This window comes from Ptiloglossa arizonensis, chromosome 4 (genome assembly GCF_051014685.1).
Source record: "Ptiloglossa arizonensis isolate GNS036 chromosome 4, iyPtiAriz1_principal, whole genome shotgun sequence".
NCBI classification, from domain to species: Eukaryota; Metazoa; Arthropoda; class Insecta; order Hymenoptera; family Colletidae; genus Ptiloglossa; species Ptiloglossa arizonensis.
Window position 1 is genome coordinate 26261978 of NC_135051.1, and position 18379 is coordinate 26280356.

The following is an 18379-nucleotide window of genomic DNA, read 5'->3' on the forward strand; positions in this document are numbered from 1 at the left end:
GCAGAAGTGTGAACCTTGAATCGATCCGATTTTCTTCTTTTACTAAGTTTACGCAATAGGCACACACTTAACCGCTATTCCTTTTTCGTAAAACCGTTTGTCAAGTTCTCAGTGAACTTTAACGCAAAATGTTGCGTTTTGTGGGAAGACGTGTACAATCTGTTGTAAGGAGTTCAATAGTACCACGAAGTACTGCTGTCGGAGTTCAAAATGTTCGAGCTTCGCACGATGGTCCCGAAGAAACAGAAGAAGAATTCAACACCAGATATACGAATTATCTTGGTCGGCCAGAGTTGAGTGCCTGGGAAATTCGTTCAGTTTGGAACACATTAGCTGGTAAGAATTACGCAACTACCTATAATTGTCTCTAACAAAATTTAAACTATGCTAGCTGCGACATTTGTTACATATTAAATACATTTTCTTTTGGTGTCATTTACTCATTGATCTATTCAATGCATGTGAATGTTTTATTTAATTTCTACGAAAGAATTTTAAATTCAATATAAATGTATTGTAACATATTGAGACAACAATTAATGTTGTAATTTGTATAATGTATTTGAATTAATTGATTACTTTGTTAGAGGATTTCAGTTAATTTTTGTCGTCCTTACCTGTTTTTATTAAATGTTTTCTTAAGATAATTTAATCAAAGAATAGTAATTATTATTTTTCCCATTTTCTTTTCAGGTACAGATTGTGTACCTGATCCAACAATAATTTGTGCATCATTACAGGCTTGTAGACGACTAAATGATTATGCACTTTCTATAAGAATCCTGGAAGTGGTTAGAGACAAATGTGGAAGCAAACTTAAGGAAATTTATCCTTACATTTTACAAGAAATCAGACCTACTTTAAATGAATTAGGTATTAACACACCAGAAGAACTCGGCTATGATGAGCCTGAACTAGCACTCCCGTCAGTTTATGATATGTAATAAGATATACTTTTAAAAATTATAAGTATAGTATTTATATGTAGAAATGCTTTTTATCTGATTATTTCCAAACAAAAGACAATGCTAATCTTCAAATCAGAATGAAAAGATATTTTCTGTGTACATACCTGTTACCAAATGTTGATTTAATAAATACTTATAATTCTACACAATGCCTCTTCTATCTATGAAACACACTGTTAATTAAGTAAACATTTAAAAATAATTAGTGTATATATAATGTTTATCATGACTTCTGGAATTAACAAAAACGAAATGATATGTATCTATTATATTTTAATCGCAACTTCCATTGGTTCTTCACGTTGCTTCTAAACTCTTAATATTTTTCAATTTACCATTTTTGTCCTTTTTACATCAAAAGTAACCAAAGCGGAAAGGTGACACAACGACGATGTATGTACAACTTACATTGTAAGATACACAGCGATAAAGTCATGTACACGTACATCTATAATTATCTAAAATGGTATTACATATTCTTTCCAAACGACATTCAACTTAATTTATGTTCTGTGTGCTTTGTTACAAACAAGAACAAAAAAATATAACACGGTCTTACATGGGAGTATCAATATATTACATTTTGTATGCAATGGCCACAGTTTTAAAAAACAATATAACAATTAACATCTAGTCTTTGTGATCTGTTCTACTGATAATTATTAAATTTAACTACTTTCTTCTATTAATGTTATAAAAACCTTCTTTTTTTGGTATCGTTCATACTCAATATCGAGGGCAGTTTGTTGTTTCAATGTTACGACTCTACTCCTGACATACGCTTCAAAGAGAAGAGTGCACTACACACCTACAGGAACTTCATTCATGATGAAAACACGCGTACTAATAAACATTAATTAAATAAGTATCACAAACTTGTTATTAGAATTATTTGAAAACTATGATTATATATATCATGACTGACATAGAATATAAATGTATATGTACGTATAGTGCACACAAGTTAATACGTAATGATACTAAACAGTATAAAAAATGTAAGTAAAATCACTAGAGAAACCAAAACTCATTCTTAAATATCAATCATACATCCTTGGCAAAACTTGACACCGCAACATTGAAACAAGATTGCACAGAAAACATAACATTTCCCCTAACTTTAGATACAGTATAAAAGTGAGTTGGCATTTAAATGCATGGAAACGTTTCGACCATTTTTAGTTCGTTAATAACAAAAATAAATACATTTTCGATTTTATCTGCAAATGAACATAAAGAACAATACATGATTCTTCATTTCTACATTCTGTACATTATCAAGATGGAACAGAATGCAAAGAAAAGAACCTAGTTTCCATTTGTGAGAATTATATAGTGTTCTTTATAGCATTGATTGAAGTAATTCTCTAATACAACAACGTAGTATTAACATGGTAAAATTAATCACGTTTTTTGGGTGTGCATTGAGACTTCAAATCCATACATCTTATTTTCCAAAAAATTATATCTTATAGCCTATTTGTACCCGTCAGAAATGCTTAATTTTTTTTTCATTTACCGCTACTATCGACCATTAGTGTATATTAATATGTACCGTTATATGTCTCTACCGCCAGAAAAAATTATTTATTTTTATACCTCAATTTTTCATAAAAATAGGCTACATGTTTCTTCTCGTCTAAATTGATAGCCAAATTTTATCAACTCAAACGTGTTTAGATCGGAATCCTGATACCACGGAATTTCGTCCATTTTTCATTGAACTTTAAAGAAGTTCTTTATATTACGATGCATCTTTTATAAATATTTTTGAATTTTAAGTACATTATTTTTACTTGTTTTTTCGTTCCTCTAAAAAATATCCCTCATTAACTACTCATAATCAATTACATTGTTTACAAATATCAAGTCGCTGCATTAAAATTCCATTCAGATGATCAATTTGACATAATTAAATTATATACTTCGTATTCATTCCTCTCATAAAATAGTTTAACACGAATCTTAAATTCTTTGGTATATCGATCACTCGTAAGGATCTGACACTAAAAGGACTAGACGAAAATTGATTTCGTATCCGTGATCGCTGGATTCGAAAATGGTAATTTCCAGTTCGCGGATATTGTGTCACTACAAGCAAATCGATGAAATCTGCATAGATTCAACGATTTGCATTCGTCGAGCGTAAATAGTACTTCCTAAAAATTAGTACTATCTTTGAGAAATCGAATTACAAGTGAATACTCTAAATGTCTACAATGAATCTTGAATACAAATATGATTACATCCAAGAAGTCCGATGAGTCAAACATTCAATCATTTTCACTCTCAGACACATATTCACTATTCTGTTTGCTGTTCTCAACGAGGACACACTACACAATGATTCAGAAGAGACACAATCATTTGCCTTAATATTAATAACACGTATCGTTTCTAATACTCTCACTCTTTCTCTTTTGAACACCACTAAATGTGCACCCGTCGCATTTTGGTGTTGACATAAAAGCTTTTTCTCTTGTATTAACTATGTAAAACGCTTTATTCTGGACTAGAGACGGTTTGTTGTTGTTGACTGTCCTCGTCCTTTACAACTTCAGCCTGCATGGCCTTTGTGAGGACGTTAGCATCCTTCAACGATATCACTTGAAGAACTTGATGTTCACCTGCTGCATTTATCATTGTCATGGGATGCCCCTGAATTGTGACGGCTTCAATGCTAGTTTCTCCATTTCCTGGCTCGACCTTTGGGACTTGAACCATGGGGGTGACTACTTGCATCGTACCATCACTTTGAATATTGGCAACCATAGTCTGATACATACTAGCAGATACTGGTACTGTTATTACTCCTGACACCGAAACAGGATAGCCTGAAACAGAGAAGCAACTGTCCTGTGTTCTGCCCTTGACCAGGCATTGTTCTGTATGGCAAACTGGAAAAATTAGAAAATAAAACTCAGCAACGTGAAAAGCACACGCAACTGTATGTCTGTGGTGTGTGTATTTGTGTGTCTAGTCATTGGTGTTACAAATCTTTATTAAAAAAATGTAATACTATATCTTATCGTTTTACCCGAGCTTGTGCTATCAATACTACCAGTTTACGATACAGTTAAAGATTTAATGTAGGCTATAAGGATTTTTCTAAAATTTAAATATGTTTACTAGATGAAATGTTAAATTATATAAAACTGATAAAAAATAAATCAGATTCTATATTAATAGAGTGTACTAAAGAAAAGTTGATATATTTACTACAGAGACTACTAAAGTACCAAAACAAAATATTTGCAGACTTTAAGGACATATAGTACTTACTAAATGATAAAAAATGCTTAGCCACAGTAATCATTTTCAATTTCGGTAACGTCAGTAATTTGTTTATAAAATTTAATTAATATTATGATTAATAATTATTATTGTATCATAATTTTATAACACTATAAAAAGCAGTACTTTCTTTAACATGTAAAATATGCCTTTTAAGCTATTTGAAAGTCAAGAATATTTTATAGAAATTTTGTAACTCATTGCATAAGAGGTAATTGCGAGAGCTCGTCTAGAACATCTTTTGTAGACATTAAATGATTATTATAATATAATCTTTCGTTTAAAAATCGTATATGATAAACAGAAGAAAACATTTGTGTGTTACCAATGTGTTTATCGTATACGATAAACAGAAGAAAGCTTTTGGGTGTTACCAATGCTGAAAATTACTATTAACACTGACAATATTGATTTTTTAACTTACTATGACTAAATATTTTTTACTCAATTTAGTAAGTACAACACGCATTCAAAGTCTATAAACATTTTTTTTTAACATTTTGTATACATGGTATAATATAATTATCTAATTTTGAAAGATGAACGTTTTGCTTCTGCATTTAATGTTATATTTTTTTCTGGCACAACCTTTTAACGTAATATCATTAATTCGCAAACATAATCCACATCTACACTTGAGAAAATAAGGCATTAATAAAGAGCAACAGATGTTTAAGCCATTCTATAAAACTAAAATTGACGAATAAACAATCAATCATATAAATATGAATTTAAAATTTAATTTATTAAACGTTTGAATAAATTATAAATACTGATCGCGAGTAGCTTAAACAAAAGCTGCCGAATACAACAACTATAAAATAATAAAACATCAACAAAAAATACTCTATGTACAGCAGTTTTATTTCTCTTTGTTTAATTAAAGTAAATAACCAATCTTCGGTAATAATGGTAAGTAGTGATTGTAGAACGGGGACAGGTTCTTTTGTGATCATGAAGTACCTTCCTTTATTTTTCGTTAAATTAAAAATCTTAAGAATCCATGTAAATTTGATCAATTGTACCGTTATATTACTATTTATACATTTCAGAATGTTACGAAATTAATCTGATTTTTTACTCAGAAGAGTACAAACTATGTATGTAACATTCCGATGTATAAATGTATCGTGTTTTAAATTCGTTTCAGTGTTTAAAAATACTATGTACATGCATATACATATTAATTCATTTCTACATTATTTCATAATTGATCTCCTTCTATTAAGGGTATAAAAAATTTGTAGCATCATCTCAGAAAGAGAATAGTCTAACATATATAAACACATACAAAACGTCACAATATCGGGAGCAATCTGTAATCTATAGATTTTTCCTTTTTACGCGATATTTGACCGTAATTCGTAAAAAAAGTCAATAACGTTGTCATACGCTCTGAACGCTCCTCTGATAACTTTTACACTGTGCAACCATGGATTCTTAAAGATAAAATTAAAATAAAGCTGTGCATAGCTCCTCGAGTGAAATTGCCGTATGTACAGTACCAAAAAAAGATTAACTAGTTCGACATTCTACTTTCGTTGTACAAAGTAGTAGAACGGTAGGTAGTTTCTTGAATGGAGCGTAGCAGACAGCATGCAAAACAACAAAGGATCCTGGGCCAGTAAAAATGAATTCACTGCTCAAGTAGCTCCTGGCCGGCGACGGTGCAGAGCCTATAGAAAACTGTTTTACCGTGTCCGTCTTCTCCTGTGAGAATGATTTGACCATCTTGACCTAATGTCGCTTCTGTGACACTGTTCAGATCGACAGCGACGCTAGTACCCTCTGCGCTACCTGCTACTTCGGCGAGAGCTTGAACTTCCCCTTGACTCGTATGAATCTATATGTAAAAAATATTCAATCTCAAATTTCTTCCATGTTTGATATATCATCAAAATAACTATAGGAATATTAATTCGATGACAACTTACGGTAGCAACGCCTTGGACTTGAGCCGTTGTACCATCTGGTAACGTGATTATTGGGTTACTAGGATCCACTTGAATGATGGAGACAGTACCGTCAGGATTCGTTATTGTTTGCAAAACAGCCGTTGGGTACTGGGTCATCTATAGCGCAAGGATAAACATTATTAATTACGATATTATCGATATTTCATTTAAAATTCGTAACAAGCAGAATATGCTAAAAACGAAGAAAAAGAATTGCAACAAATTTTACACGAGACGTAATTAAATGAAAAGTATGATCTTCCCATGAATGAAGCACTAAATGAATTACATGATACGTAATTATGTGTACTATATAATAACTACAAAAAAAAGACGGATCAAACTCAAATAAGGGAAACCAAACACACGAACATAAATGCGAGTTATGTTCAAAGGAATACGTTTCAAATTCTAATCTTTCTCTACGTAAGAATTTAAAAAAACGTCATGACCTTATTGCACGTGATGAAAATTTAGACACGAAACTATGTATGAGAATTATTAAAACGTTTGTACTACAACTTTTTCGGTCATGTTGTTTCATTTAATTCCTTTTTTTTTTGGTACACTCTATCCACTCCCACCTGAGTGGCAGTGGCAAGAGCTGTAGGAGACGCGGCAATGATTTGTGCTGGCGAAGAGTTTCCCTTAGATGAATCCGTGCTGTTGAGGCGAACAACTCCCACCGTCTGTTGTTGTTGCTGCGACTGTCCACCTTGTCCTTGACCGGATGAGTGCGATGGATGCGACGAGGAATGAGGAGCAGACTGTTGTATCAATACGTTCGACTTATCATCCTCTTCGCTGAATGCAGGTAGAAGATCTTCTCTTCCATGAAATTTATAACAGTTTATTACAATTTGCCTTAACGCATGCGTCCAAGAAATCTGAAAAATATTACGAAAAAAATTAAATAAATAAGGTAAGAGAAAAAATATTTTATTAGAGCAGACAAGAAATAGGCACTTTTTACAAATTTACAAACCTTTTGTTTTTCATCTTCAGACCTTGCATCCATACGAACGTTTGCCCATGGTAGTTCTTTCGGCCACCATGGCGGCCGTGTACTATCCCTTCCCCAACCGGGTTTACCTCTACCTGTAGAATACTTCAGCATTAACGGGATAAACGCCCTGAGTTGAGCTTGTGTCATTTTTTCCACAGGAGTAGGTATGCCGTCTATTATAAGGGGTGGTAATTCGTATAAAGATGGGTCATCTTGTACTGGTGGTGGAGCTTGTTGCGCGAGTGCACTTTCAAGTTCTTCCATTATAACATTCCTTAAATTTTTTACTACATCTTCTAACGGTTTCGCTCCAAATACTTTATAACTACTGTTTGGCTTTCCAGGTGTAGCTACTAATACTACTGCTTGTTGTCCGACTCGCGTTGCAAACTCATCTATGGTTTGCTGCAATAATATTTGTGATATATAAAAGTAATAAATTACAATACTATATACAGTAATGCATGTAAACTTACTCTGAGTTTTCTTAGGAGTCTGTTTTGTTGTCTCTTCCTAATGCTGGGATTTGTTTCAAAACTATGAGGTCGTTTCCTCTTTTTTGCCGAGACAATGGCGGCGGCTGCGGCTACGCCAACAGGGCCTAAACGTGCGTATTATTAACTATATATTTTCTAATTTTATAATCCCACACCAAATGAGATGTCAGTAGAACATTTTATAAAATATATTGGAAAGTATTAATCTGAATATTAAGATATTTAATTTAAGAATGATTTCTTTCAAATAATAATACATTTGCATATATTTTACTGACATATCATTACGTATATCTTTAGTACATTCAAAATATAAGAAATGCGAAAGCAGGAGTGATATGAAACGTGCTCAATATCCAAAAGTATACAACATATATAATTAATATACAGTTATACAAAACAAACATTAAATAACACAGCTTATAGCAATAAAAAAACTGGCAAGCTGAATAAAAATATACTCTTGGATTTTTCCTTAGACAAGGTGAAAATGAATATCTATAGACTATTACATTTATCTAGAACATTTAGATACTGGACATAAAATAAATAAATTTGCAGTACACAAATATAAACACAAATTCAGTCAATAAACTTGAGCTAATGTTGCAAAGCTATGATGAATTTAAAATAAAAACACACAAAAGAGAATGATACATGGATAATATTAAATATAATGATGCAAATGAGGACCACATACAAAATTTCAAGTATAAGAACAGTGTTTCCATGTGAATGAAATATTAAAAACATAAGCAAATAATAATACAGCACACAAACAATGTAAAATGCATTCAATGATAACATATTCGTCAATTTGATTTGTATTATGATTTTACCTTAAATTATTATATTTAAGAATGAAATTAAAATGGAAAAAAGAAAACCAATAAATTCATGCTGAGCTAACAATGACACAAGTAATTAAAAAAGTAACAAACATATCTGTTTACTGCTAATTATATAATAGAACATAAATAACTAAAAGAGTTAACAATAGTAAACTGAAAAATTTTTCTCTTGTTTACTTTTCCGAACGATTAATAATTACCAAATCAGAGGTATTATTTATGCACAATATTTACTTTTACTTCTTTCTAATAATTGTATCAATCAATGTAATTTCAGTTTTGTACACTTGCTTCTTTTAATAATAAGAATAAGTGAACACTATAGAATAGATTAATATTATTTGTTGTTTTTAAAATATCAAAAGAACTTTAAACCACATAATGTGATTCAATTCATATATGGAACAACTTTACAGTTTAAAATTAGAATTGTTAATTGCAAACTTAATTCTATCAATGACTTCACAAATGTAAGTTATGATTGCTCTTCCTCTACTTTCTTCCTTTTGTATTTATATGAATCAATCATTTAACATCATTGGTGCACCCTGTATGTTACATTTTACTCGCAAATGAAAATAATTAGAACATAAATAACTCAAAAGGTGAAAAAGCAAAAAAATGGAAATCACCATTAGCGTGTTTGATTTGCCAACCTGCAGCGGCGAGCTGGGCCGTCACGTCATCATCCATGGCAGCTGAAAGGAGGTCGCCTTCCTCGTACGTTTCAGACCCACTACTTGGCTCATCGTCATCGTCATCTGAGATTCTGTCCATTGTGCCAGACTCTGCACTAGGCAGAGATACCATTTTCTTTTCTTCGTCGCCTGTGTTGTCCTCTCTTATATTGCAATGCCCCGTCAAAGTAGATGTCCGTCTTTGATACCTCAAGTTTTTCTTCTACATCACCTTTGTCTATATTGAAGGATAAAATTTGTTATTAAAAACAGTATACACATTATAAATAATAAAAAATTGGTTATAAATAAATAAATTGATAATAACAACAAAGTTTGTTTGATAAATTTATATTATAAAAGCCCTTTAAATTCATATGGCATTCAAGATTATCTAGATAGGTATACTAATCAGATAACATGCTTATTCCCCATGCTTTTTTTTCTGAGTCATATGTGAAACCATTTACATCTGCTCCATTTACCATATCAAAGTTGTTCCCCTATTTTTATTGAATCTGGTAGCCTATAGTTTAAACCATTTAAGTATTCAAACTATATTATAACAAAAGATAAAGTAGTGGAAAAATGTTCTAATATGTTATGAACAATAAACTTCACATATAACTGTAATAAGTATATCATTAATGACAACGTATATATGCATCCAAGTACAAACATTAACAAGGGCAATTATACAACAACTATAAACATTGAATTGAACATACAGTTCTACCCAATATAAACCATAAAGACCAATAGAGACACTGAAAGACCAAAGGCCATATGTAACTAACAAAAGACTATAGTATAATCTTTCGCGTATAGAAAAGTACGACAATGTAACATACTGGACGACAAAGGCAAAGCGTAGAAGATAAGACGAGTCCAGGATGACGATATCACGCATACAGGACGGATTTCGAAAACTGAAAACAACAGATTCTAGGTCGAAGCGTTTCCCGCGCGTACGATTGGAAGAGTCACACGCGTCCTCGTGCGTAAGATACACGCGGGAGGGGAAGGAACCTCGCAAGGACGGAGAGCGCGAAAAGAAGACACAGTGTGAACGTTAACATCGTCGTCGCCGTCGTCGTCGTCGTGATCGTCCATGCATAGGCGAGCGATATTCGTGAATCGCGGACGAAGCGCGGAAGACCGGTATTACATTCGGCATGCCGGCAAGGCACACTCGTGCTCGAAAGATGAGAATTTGACAGACAGACGACGGACGGCCCCCGTTAAGAAGGCTGGTTAAAGAGCGTGGCTTGGCAAAGCGTGACGAGACACGACAGAGAGAGGATGCGCCAAGCCGCGCACACGGCGCGTTTATTCGGCGATACGTTTGGGGGGGCAATGAAAATGCGCAGGGCACACGCAAAAGAGACCACCTCCGGGGCCGCAAAGCTCATGACCGCGTTGGTACCGCGGTGAGCCATAGAGCAGGCCCAGTGAAAATCGCGAGTTGCGTACGCACCTTGTGTGTCCCTCTGAGTGGTCACCCGATCAGGGAGGGCTCAGGGTTTCGCGTCTGCGGGGAGGCCGCCGTCGGCTACGCTCTCTCACCACGCCCTACGCTCGCGTCTCGCGGTCATCTCGCCACCCGTGTCAAACCACCCGCTCACCCGCACAGCACTACCACCGTGAGGCTGCTAGCCACGCGACCACGTTCGTTCTCACCGGGCGTAAATCGCGTGTACGTCGCGCCACGCCGCAACACGCACAACAGCCGCCATAGACACCATCGCCAGTTTCGCCAGCGACCGTCGTATCGATCGGCTACGCGGCCCTCCATCTCCACCACAACAAACGCGGCAGCGAGGCGGCCATTTTGAGTGAGCCTGCGCGGTGCACTCCAAGCAGACGATGCGAAATTGCCCTTATTTCGCGATTAAACGACGCCCGCGCATCGCCCGGGCCCTCAACGCACGCTTACGCGCTAATAACACGCGGATGCTTTTTCACCACTCACCGATTTCCCGTGAGAATCCGCGAAAATGTACCAGCGACCACGGAAACACGAACACCATATACATGTATACGGGTCTGGAATAACGTGATTGGCCGCCGCGGCTAGGGTACGCGTCATGGCGTCCATCCAATTTCCGTTCCCATTGGATCCTGAAACACGTGACTCCTGCTCCACAGCGTTCCTGGAACGATGTCGCCGAGTTTCAGTCTAACCTAAACTCTCAACCTGAAACCTTGTCAGAGAGATCTGCATCTCACACTTTGCACGTTGTTTTGACGTTTCGCTTGGAACCACGTTACTTAGGTATACAAACAATCTTTGCTTCAATAGATATCATTTAGTAGAACGATGATTACTTTTTCTCTCCTAATATTTACGTTTCCGTAACGAGGTGTTGTTGTAAATATTTCTTAAAAGCTTGACATGTTTTGCTATAAATGTAAAGGTATTTGGTAGTAACAATGATTCTTGCATTAAATTGGTGTTAATAGCAGTATAGTGATAAGGGAGAAAATACATTTTATTTTTTTACAATCATTACAATAAATCTAACAGTATAAAAGTATATTATTAAAAATAATATTTAATAGTATAAAATGTTGTAAAGCAGCTTTACATATCACATCTGGGGTAGGGTAAATTACTAACTATACACGTTAGTTTGAGTGGTACTAACCAATTGGATTTTACAATGCTTTTCTATTATTTATTCCCTTTACATATATAATATTTAATGAAATTACTGAACTGTAATTTTTTATGTAGACAATTATATCTTATATAGAAAAATGTTTTTAACTTAAATGCAAGGTTCGAGAAAAAAAAATATCATAAGCACTTGAATACAGATAAAATGTCTTATCGTGTTAATCCAATTGGTTATAAACTGAATACCACAGTGAAAAATATCCTTCTACTTTTAAGCCCATGGCTTATTTTTGTTGCACAATTTGCCAAACCAACCGGGTTCGCAAAGACACGTATTATCAGGTTGACAAGTTCCATTTCTGCATACTCTTGTACAAGCTGAACGTTGCGGAGATCGTCTACCAATTTCACAATGATCTCCTTTGAAACCAGCAGGACATCTGCACACATTGTTGCCTTTACATTTTCCTCCGTTCAAACAAGGTATTACACACTTTGCTAAATGATAAAAAAAAAATAAATTTGTTAAAACAAAATGATATTTATATTTGGAATGTTATTGGTAAATCTTTACAACTTACAGAATTCACAGCGTAATCCAAAATAACCTTTTGGACATTCACAAGTATCTTTTTGTACACATTTGCCACCATTTAAACATTTCTCTGCACAAATACCTAAAATTTATTATGCTTTGATAAAAACATAATTATTTATTATTATACTTTGATATAGGGGAACTTTTCACAGAGTAAAATTTTAAATAATGATTCTATTAAAAATTTCTCTTTAAAGATTGTAGAAAATATGCTGCATCTAAAACAGTTTGGAGTCCGATCGGCCTGTACATCGACAGTTTCGGGAGCAACTAAATCAAAGAAGATATTAGATCCAATTATAAGGGTAGATCATGCTGGAGAATTAGGAGCTGATAGAATTTATGCTGGACAAATGGCCGTTTTAGGTATAAATTGGTTGTAAAGATATCAGAATATAGTAAGCCTTTCAAACATAAACTTATATTCAATGGGTACACGAGACAGGTAAAACTTCCATTGGTCCAACTATTCAGCATATGTGGGATCAAGAGAAAAAACATCGCGTAAAATTTGAAGAATTAATTCGAAAGTATCGTATAAGGCCTACTGTTTTGACTCCTATTTGGAATATTGCTGGCTTTGCTCTTGGCGCTGGTACAGCGCTTATGGGAGAAAAAGCAGCTATGGCTTGTACTGTTGCTGTTGAAACAGTGATTACAGAGCATTACAATGATCAATTACGTACTTTAATGGAAAGTGATGTAAGCTTAGATAAAGAAATACTAGAAACCATAAAACAATGTCGCGACGAAGAACAAGAACATCACGATACAGGCATAGATCATGGCGCGGAACAAGCACCATTTTACAAAGCTTTAACGAACGTTATTAAATTCGGTTGTAAAACTGCTATATCGATATCTAAAGTTATATAATTAGTTTCCACAATTTAATTGTAGTCTTTTATTGCTTTGTAATATCTAATAAATTATTGTATTTTTTATATTTCATTTTGATTTCAAAGTACCTCCTTCACAATATGGTCCTTGAAATCCTGGTGGACAGGAACAAACACCAGGAGCTGTACAATTACCACCATTCATACAATTTGGATAACATAGAGCCTTTTTGCAATGGGGTGGGCCTAAATATCCATCTGGACAAGGCCCAGGATTTGGTTCTGCAATAAAAGCATTATATATAGAACAATTTCGTTCTACACTAAAGATAACAATTATTTTCCAGGCATTGATATTAAAATCAAGATTTGAACAGGGATAATAAGTGTGACCTTAAATGTTTCTAATAATAGTACATAGTTTCATGCAAACTTCTACCAAGCATAAATCCCATGCATAGCAATACGCGGGTATCGTTAATCTGTATTTCATTGATTTTCATCTTTGTGCCGCGACAGCAACAGTTTATCGATGGGGAACATTGGAGGCATTAAATGATTATTTACAGCTACGCCCACTTGAATTTAAGTAGATAAGCGTAAATTGCATACACTGACCGTCATTTAAGAATTGCTCCGGTCATTTAAAATACCTTTATTAACATATATCTTGGGATATCTTAAACGAATAATCATGCATTCGTTCGGTCGAAAAAGCCAATTAATCAATTACGATCCGCGAAGTGAAAATGTGTGCGTTGGGGATTGTATCTAGATGCGTTTGAAAAGTAGCGTGCTGGTAAAAGCTTCACAAATATCTCTTTAAGCAGGCAGATAATCTATCGTTCCGAAACAGAGCACAAAGATGTGCTCTGTATGAAATTGACGAAATAATTGATTTTTCTTTTATAAAAAATAGAATCACTATTAAAAACGAAAAGACCAGGGAAATAGGAAAAGCGACAAATGAATTTAAACTTCGATCATTTTCAATCAAGGCATGCAGCAAATTAGGCGATGAATTACTGCTGATACAGAACTGTATGTGTGAGTGGAAAGATGGTGATCGCGGGCGCGATTGACGCACTCACCGCGCACGGTGCATTCTTTTCTCAGGTTAAGACGAAGGGGTGTCCCGTTTAAAGGTTTCCCCTTGCGTGTCTCGATCATCAGACCGATGCCCAATTGTGCTATACCCGAGTTGTTACCGGAACAGGGCAATAAGACGCTGAATTCTGCGGCAAGAATTAATTGTACATTCGTCACGTAACGTAAAACTACATATTGTTCATCGATTTGTATCGATTTTTCTCGTATTTATTTTAACGAATCTAATTTATCGATAAAAAGATATTAATTCATCAAATGGTAAATAATATCGAAAGAAATTTGAAGTTTTACCCTTCGGTCTCTTGGGCACTCTTCCTTGCGTTTTGATTGTGATGGATGGAGTTTTGAGGATCGATTCGTCGAACGATTTCAGTCGAAAAAAATTATAGTAGTACTTCTTGACGCCAGATTTCCATGTAAAGTTCACGTACGTTACCTCGCTCGGGATGATCGGAAGTTTGCTCTCGAATTCGGGATCCAGTAGATAAGACAATACCCTGCCTTCGGTAATCGCGAATATTTCCATTTCGACCCCTAAACATGACAAAAATAATCGATTCCCTTCGCCTTCTCATCGACAATTCTTCGAGACAAATAAAAAAAAAGGCCGGTTACGTTTGAAAAATTTTAATTCCCGCAAATTGCTTTAACTGTCAGTAATTACAAAACTTTCTTCGAATTTGATCGTACATCAAAGTGGGTTAACGAAATATTTTCATTCGAAAATAATAATATAAATTTTGAATAATTAGTACCAATATCGAACCGGTATTAAAAAAATTATACCAAAGTTTTGATACATCGATAAGAAAAATACCAAAATATGAATATCGATATCTTCGAAACATAATATCGAGCCCAAGGGTACGACTAAATTAATCAGTCCCTAACGATACGGTTTTCAAAATTATTCCACGAATTTACCGGTTCTCCCTCAAAAAAAAAAAGAAAAAGGAACATCGTGCAAGTCAATGACGAGCAGACGTTTTGTGGCAACGTTTCCTATGCCGGTGTACGCGGAAAGCGACTCACCGCTGAACATTTTAATCTGTTGTTGGTCGATCCAGAGGGAGATGTCACCGGTCGGTTTGTGTCCATTGCCGGAACGATGGTGATGCCTCGCGGCCGCCGTGTCCAGGAGCAGAGCGATCGCCGCCGAGGCCAGGGCGGCTGCGGCCCACTGCATAATTAACGACGTGCCGCCAGGTGTTGCACGGTTTATGACTAGCCCCCCTTGTGGCCTACGTAAATCTTTCTCTCTCTCTCTCTTTCTCTATCTATTTCTCTCTATCTCTCTCTCTGCCTCTCTCTTTCTTTCTCGCACGCACAGTCTTACTCGTAACGCGTCGGTGGCGTGTGTGCGTGCCTCCCTTTTTCGGTGTGTGTACGTGCAGAGAGAGAGATCGAGGAACACGCCGCGATTCGACGCGTGAAATTTGGGATTTCACGGCGAGAAACTCGAGACGAACGGGCACGTTCTCACGCACGCAATCTAACGAGCTGACACAACCGGTGAGATAGACCCGATGCGGCTGCCGGTGGTTCAGTGGGGATCAACTCGCGATCGAACGAACGACCGACCGGTTGACCGACGACCAATTGCCGATGCTCGTTCGTGCACAACCTCGCTCTGTCGATAATGCAGCAGCCCCCGGGGTCGCGCGACGTTCGGTCAACGAGACGCGCATACACACGTGCGTATGGGCCGCGTCGCTGCGGCAAACTGACTGACTGACTGACTGACTCAATGAGAAAAGGCCTGCTGCTGCTGCTGCTGCTGCTGGCTGCTGGCTGCTGCAGCAACAGCAGCCCGTCTTCTTGCCCGTGAGACCGCGAGCGAGATCTCTATCTTCTTAAGGGGTCCCGATACGTTCGGGGATAAGGGTGCGTGCACAACGATTCGAAGTGTCGATATCCGCCCACTCCCCTTCCCACGAGTACCTTTTTTTTTTCTTCTACTCAATTCTTGCCATTGATTCTTCGTCCCCTTTCGCAACGTTTAGAGTATCGATTGCAAGAAATACACGTCAGAGAACGTACTCCGTGCGACAATTCATGGAAATAATTCCTTACGATTCACGTACTCATTGCACCAGGTACAAACTGTAATCGTATACAAGATTACAATTTATAGAAATAATTCCTTACGATTTACGTTCTCATCGCACCGGGTACAAGCTATAATCGTATACAGGATGACCGATCGGCGATCGAGAACGCCTCAATTTCACGAAAGCGATCCAACGTGGATGATGAATTTCTATCCGACAAGTACGAGAAGAAATCGATCTGGATGAAATGGTGCACGTGACAATCCCCGTGCCACGGATTCCTCGTACACTGTGACAAGTTCCACGCGGATGATTTTATTAAAGACAGACACGCTTCGTTCCCGATAAACATCTGGCGGATTTATCTTCTGGTAAATCGGAGGCGGGCCCCGTAGACATATTTTACGGTCACCGTTGGCCGCGATACCGATCTACCTTCGGGACTCGAATATCGTATACGCGGATATATGGAAATCAGAATTCGGATTAGCAAATAAGGTGAAAAGAAAGATCGGTGGAAGGAACCAGTTTTTAAACGTCTTTGGCCGGGGTCCTCTTCGTTTCTTCTTCCATTCTCTTTCGTACTTCGTCTTCTATTCCCCCCTCCCACTCTACCCCTCCTACTTCACCGCCACCGCCGAGTCCCCTCCCTCTTCACCTCTCGGTCTGTCTTTGCATTTGGCAAAGAGAATTCACGGTTGCAGTTTGGACTTTGCTCGGAGGCTTGACATCGGGCTCCACCGTTGACTTATCGATGTCCCAGACTCGTCTCGAGTAGTTCGGCTACTCGCTAAGAGGGCCTATAGACCGCCGATACGCGAACTTCGTTCGGGGACTTATATAACCGTACACGTATAACACCGTAGGAATCGTCGATCGTTTCTTCGGCTCGTTCAATTTCACGTTGTCCGTACGAACACCGATGAAAATGGTCGAACGAAAATCCAAAAGATTACGTCTCAAACTCGTTCCTCCCGCGAACTCTTCTCAGCTGTTCCATACGTCGAATGTTCCATCGCGTTTCCACGGATCGTTTCTCAATCCGTTACAAAGGCTGGGCTTGTTAGATAGGCCTTAGCGTACACGAGACGTGTACGATTTTACACTCTGCCGCTTGCGGTCGGTCAGGCCGCAAACATTTTTCGCGCCTTCGCGTGGACGAGCGTCTCTTTGCAACGCGATTGATCTTCCGAAGATCATGGCGGATCGTCGGGGACTTTCTACAAACAGGTGCGGGTGACGAAAGGTACACGCGACGCTCGTAATATATACAGGGTGTCCCGCTCTCACACATCGTCTCTGGGAGATCGTCTCGATCGAACCACCGCGAAGAGATAAATTCACGAGATCCACTGGAAGTTCACCAGTATCCTACACAGGGTCTCGAGACAGATAGAACCTCGTTACTTGAACAAATGGACGGTCTCTTAGCAACAATTGAAATCGTAGACGACAGTCCTCCGTTAAACAGGACCGAAAGCAAATCCGGTTGCCTCGATAATTGCACGAATCTTGTTCGTTTTCCTGTGGCCATCGAGGTCCCGAAGGGATCCCGTTTTCCATTACTTTCACGATTGATTTCGTCTGCGTCGAGCGATGACGAGACCTCGTAGCGATTCGCCATCTCCTTACGGTAGAGCCGAGGAAAGAACCGCGGCTCTCGGCGTGTAACCGAAATCAACGCGAAAGTAGAAAACAGACGCATAATAATGGGACGAGCGGCGACTGCATTACTATTTCCGAACGCTGGCTTCGAATGGACCGTCAATGAATAATACATGATACGCGATTGATGCGGTGCCGCGGTCCGAGCTCGTGAGTGGTGAACTGTATTCCACATGGGATCCCCGTGACCTGGGAAAGAAGCTATATTTAATTTAACGCGCTTGAACAGTAACGTTATTGAAAGGGGG

At 37.2% G+C, this 18379-nt stretch overlaps 4 protein-coding genes across 12 annotated transcripts; 2 read left to right on the forward strand and 2 right to left on the reverse strand.

Moving 5' to 3' along the window:
- Nucleotides 1–28: 28 nt before the first annotated feature.
- On the forward strand, nt 29–1117 carry Cox5a (Cytochrome c oxidase subunit 5A). Its single transcript, XM_076310349.1, has 2 exons — nt 29–336; nt 694–1117. Exons 1-2 carry the CDS (start codon nt 129–131, stop codon nt 942–944), a joined length of 459 nt encoding a protein of 152 aa, XP_076166464.1. The 5' UTR covers nt 29–128; the 3' UTR covers nt 945–1117.
- Nucleotides 1118–1221: 104 nt separating this feature from the next.
- Nucleotides 1222–11352, reverse strand: Ewg (DNA-binding protein Ewg). Of its 5 annotated transcripts, none has more exons than XM_076310331.1 (8): nt 11221–11352; nt 9204–9486; nt 7700–7824; nt 7203–7628; nt 6904–7104; nt 6197–6334; nt 5958–6105; nt 1222–3802 (listed from the first exon to the last, which is right to left on the reverse strand). In XM_076310331.1, exons 2-8 carry the CDS (start codon nt 9379–9381, stop codon nt 3471–3473), a joined length of 1548 nt encoding a protein of 515 aa, XP_076166446.1. In that variant the 5' UTR covers nt 9382–9486; nt 11221–11352; the 3' UTR covers nt 1222–3470. The 5 variants fall into 5 exon arrangements, with proteins under 5 accessions (XP_076166446.1, XP_076166447.1, XP_076166449.1 ...); XM_076310332.1 differs by lacking the exon at nt 11221–11352 and adding an exon at nt 10929–11044; XM_076310334.1 differs by lacking the exon at nt 11221–11352 and adding an exon at nt 10726–10864 and having other exon boundaries at nt 9228–9486.
- Coq7 (ubiquinone biosynthesis protein COQ7, mitochondrial) lies at nt 10721–13410 on the forward strand. Of its 5 annotated transcripts, none has more exons than XM_076310344.1 (4): nt 10721–11523; nt 12145–12351; nt 12664–12832; nt 12912–13410. In XM_076310344.1, the coding sequence occupies exons 3-4, from the start codon at nt 12676–12678 to the stop codon at nt 13340–13342; spliced, it is 588 nt and encodes a 195-aa protein (XP_076166459.1). In that variant the 5' UTR covers nt 10721–11523; nt 12145–12351; nt 12664–12675; the 3' UTR covers nt 13343–13410. The 5 variants fall into 5 exon arrangements, with proteins under 5 accessions (XP_076166459.1, XP_076166460.1, XP_076166462.1 ...); XM_076310345.1 differs by having other exon boundaries at nt 12197–12351; XM_076310347.1 differs by having other exon boundaries at nt 12211–12351.
- On the reverse strand, nt 11737–16941 carry Shf (WNT inhibitory factor 1). The gene is made up of 6 exons (XM_076310335.1): nt 15448–16941; nt 14707–14949; nt 14397–14540; nt 13435–13587; nt 12450–12545; nt 11737–12366 (listed from the first exon to the last, which is right to left on the reverse strand). The coding sequence occupies exons 1-6, from the start codon at nt 15599–15601 to the stop codon at nt 12140–12142; spliced, it is 1017 nt and encodes a 338-aa protein (XP_076166450.1). The 5' UTR covers nt 15602–16941; the 3' UTR covers nt 11737–12139.
- Between the last annotated feature and the right edge of the window lie 1438 nt (nt 16942–18379).

What these genes read in the sequence shown, in the direction of transcription:
- Cox5a (XM_076310349.1), top strand. Translation starts at nt 129, where the DNA reads ATGTTGCGTTTTGTGGGAAGACGTGTACAATCTGTTGTAAGGAGTTCA. An exon ending in AGTTTGGAACACATTAGCTG is followed by an intron (nt 337 to 693) that starts GTAAGAATTACG and finishes TTTTCTTTTCAG; the next exon opens with GTACAGATTGTGTACCTGAT.
- Ewg (XM_076310331.1), bottom strand. Translation starts at nt 9,381, where the DNA reads ATGGTATCTCTGCCTAGTGCAGAGTCTGGCACAATGGACAGAATCTCA. An exon ending in CTGAAGATGAAAAACAAAAG is followed by an intron (nt 7,105 to 7,202) that starts GTTTGTAAATTT and finishes AATATTTTTCAG; the next exon opens with ATTTCTTGGACGCATGCGTT. An exon ending in CGCAGCAACAACAACAGACG is followed by an intron (nt 6,335 to 6,903) that starts GTGGGAGTTGTT and finishes CTTGCGCTATAG; the next exon opens with ATGACCCAGTACCCAACGGC.
- Coq7 (XM_076310344.1), top strand. Translation starts at nt 12,676, where the DNA reads ATGCTGCATCTAAAACAGTTTGGAGTCCGATCGGCCTGTACATCGACA. An exon ending in TGGACAAATGGCCGTTTTAG is followed by an intron (nt 12,833 to 12,911) that starts GTATAAATTGGT and finishes TACACGAGACAG; the next exon opens with GTAAAACTTCCATTGGTCCA.
- Shf (XM_076310335.1), bottom strand. Translation starts at nt 15,601, where the DNA reads ATGCAGTGGGCCGCAGCCGCCCTGGCCTCGGCGGCGATCGCTCTGCTC. An exon ending in AGGACCATATTGTGAAGGAG is followed by an intron (nt 12,546 to 13,434) that starts GTACTTTGAAAT and finishes AATAAATTTTAG; the next exon opens with GTATTTGTGCAGAGAAATGT. An exon ending in TGGATTACGCTGTGAATTCT is followed by an intron (nt 12,367 to 12,449) that starts GTAAGTTGTAAA and finishes TTTATCATTTAG; the next exon opens with CAAAGTGTGTAATACCTTGT.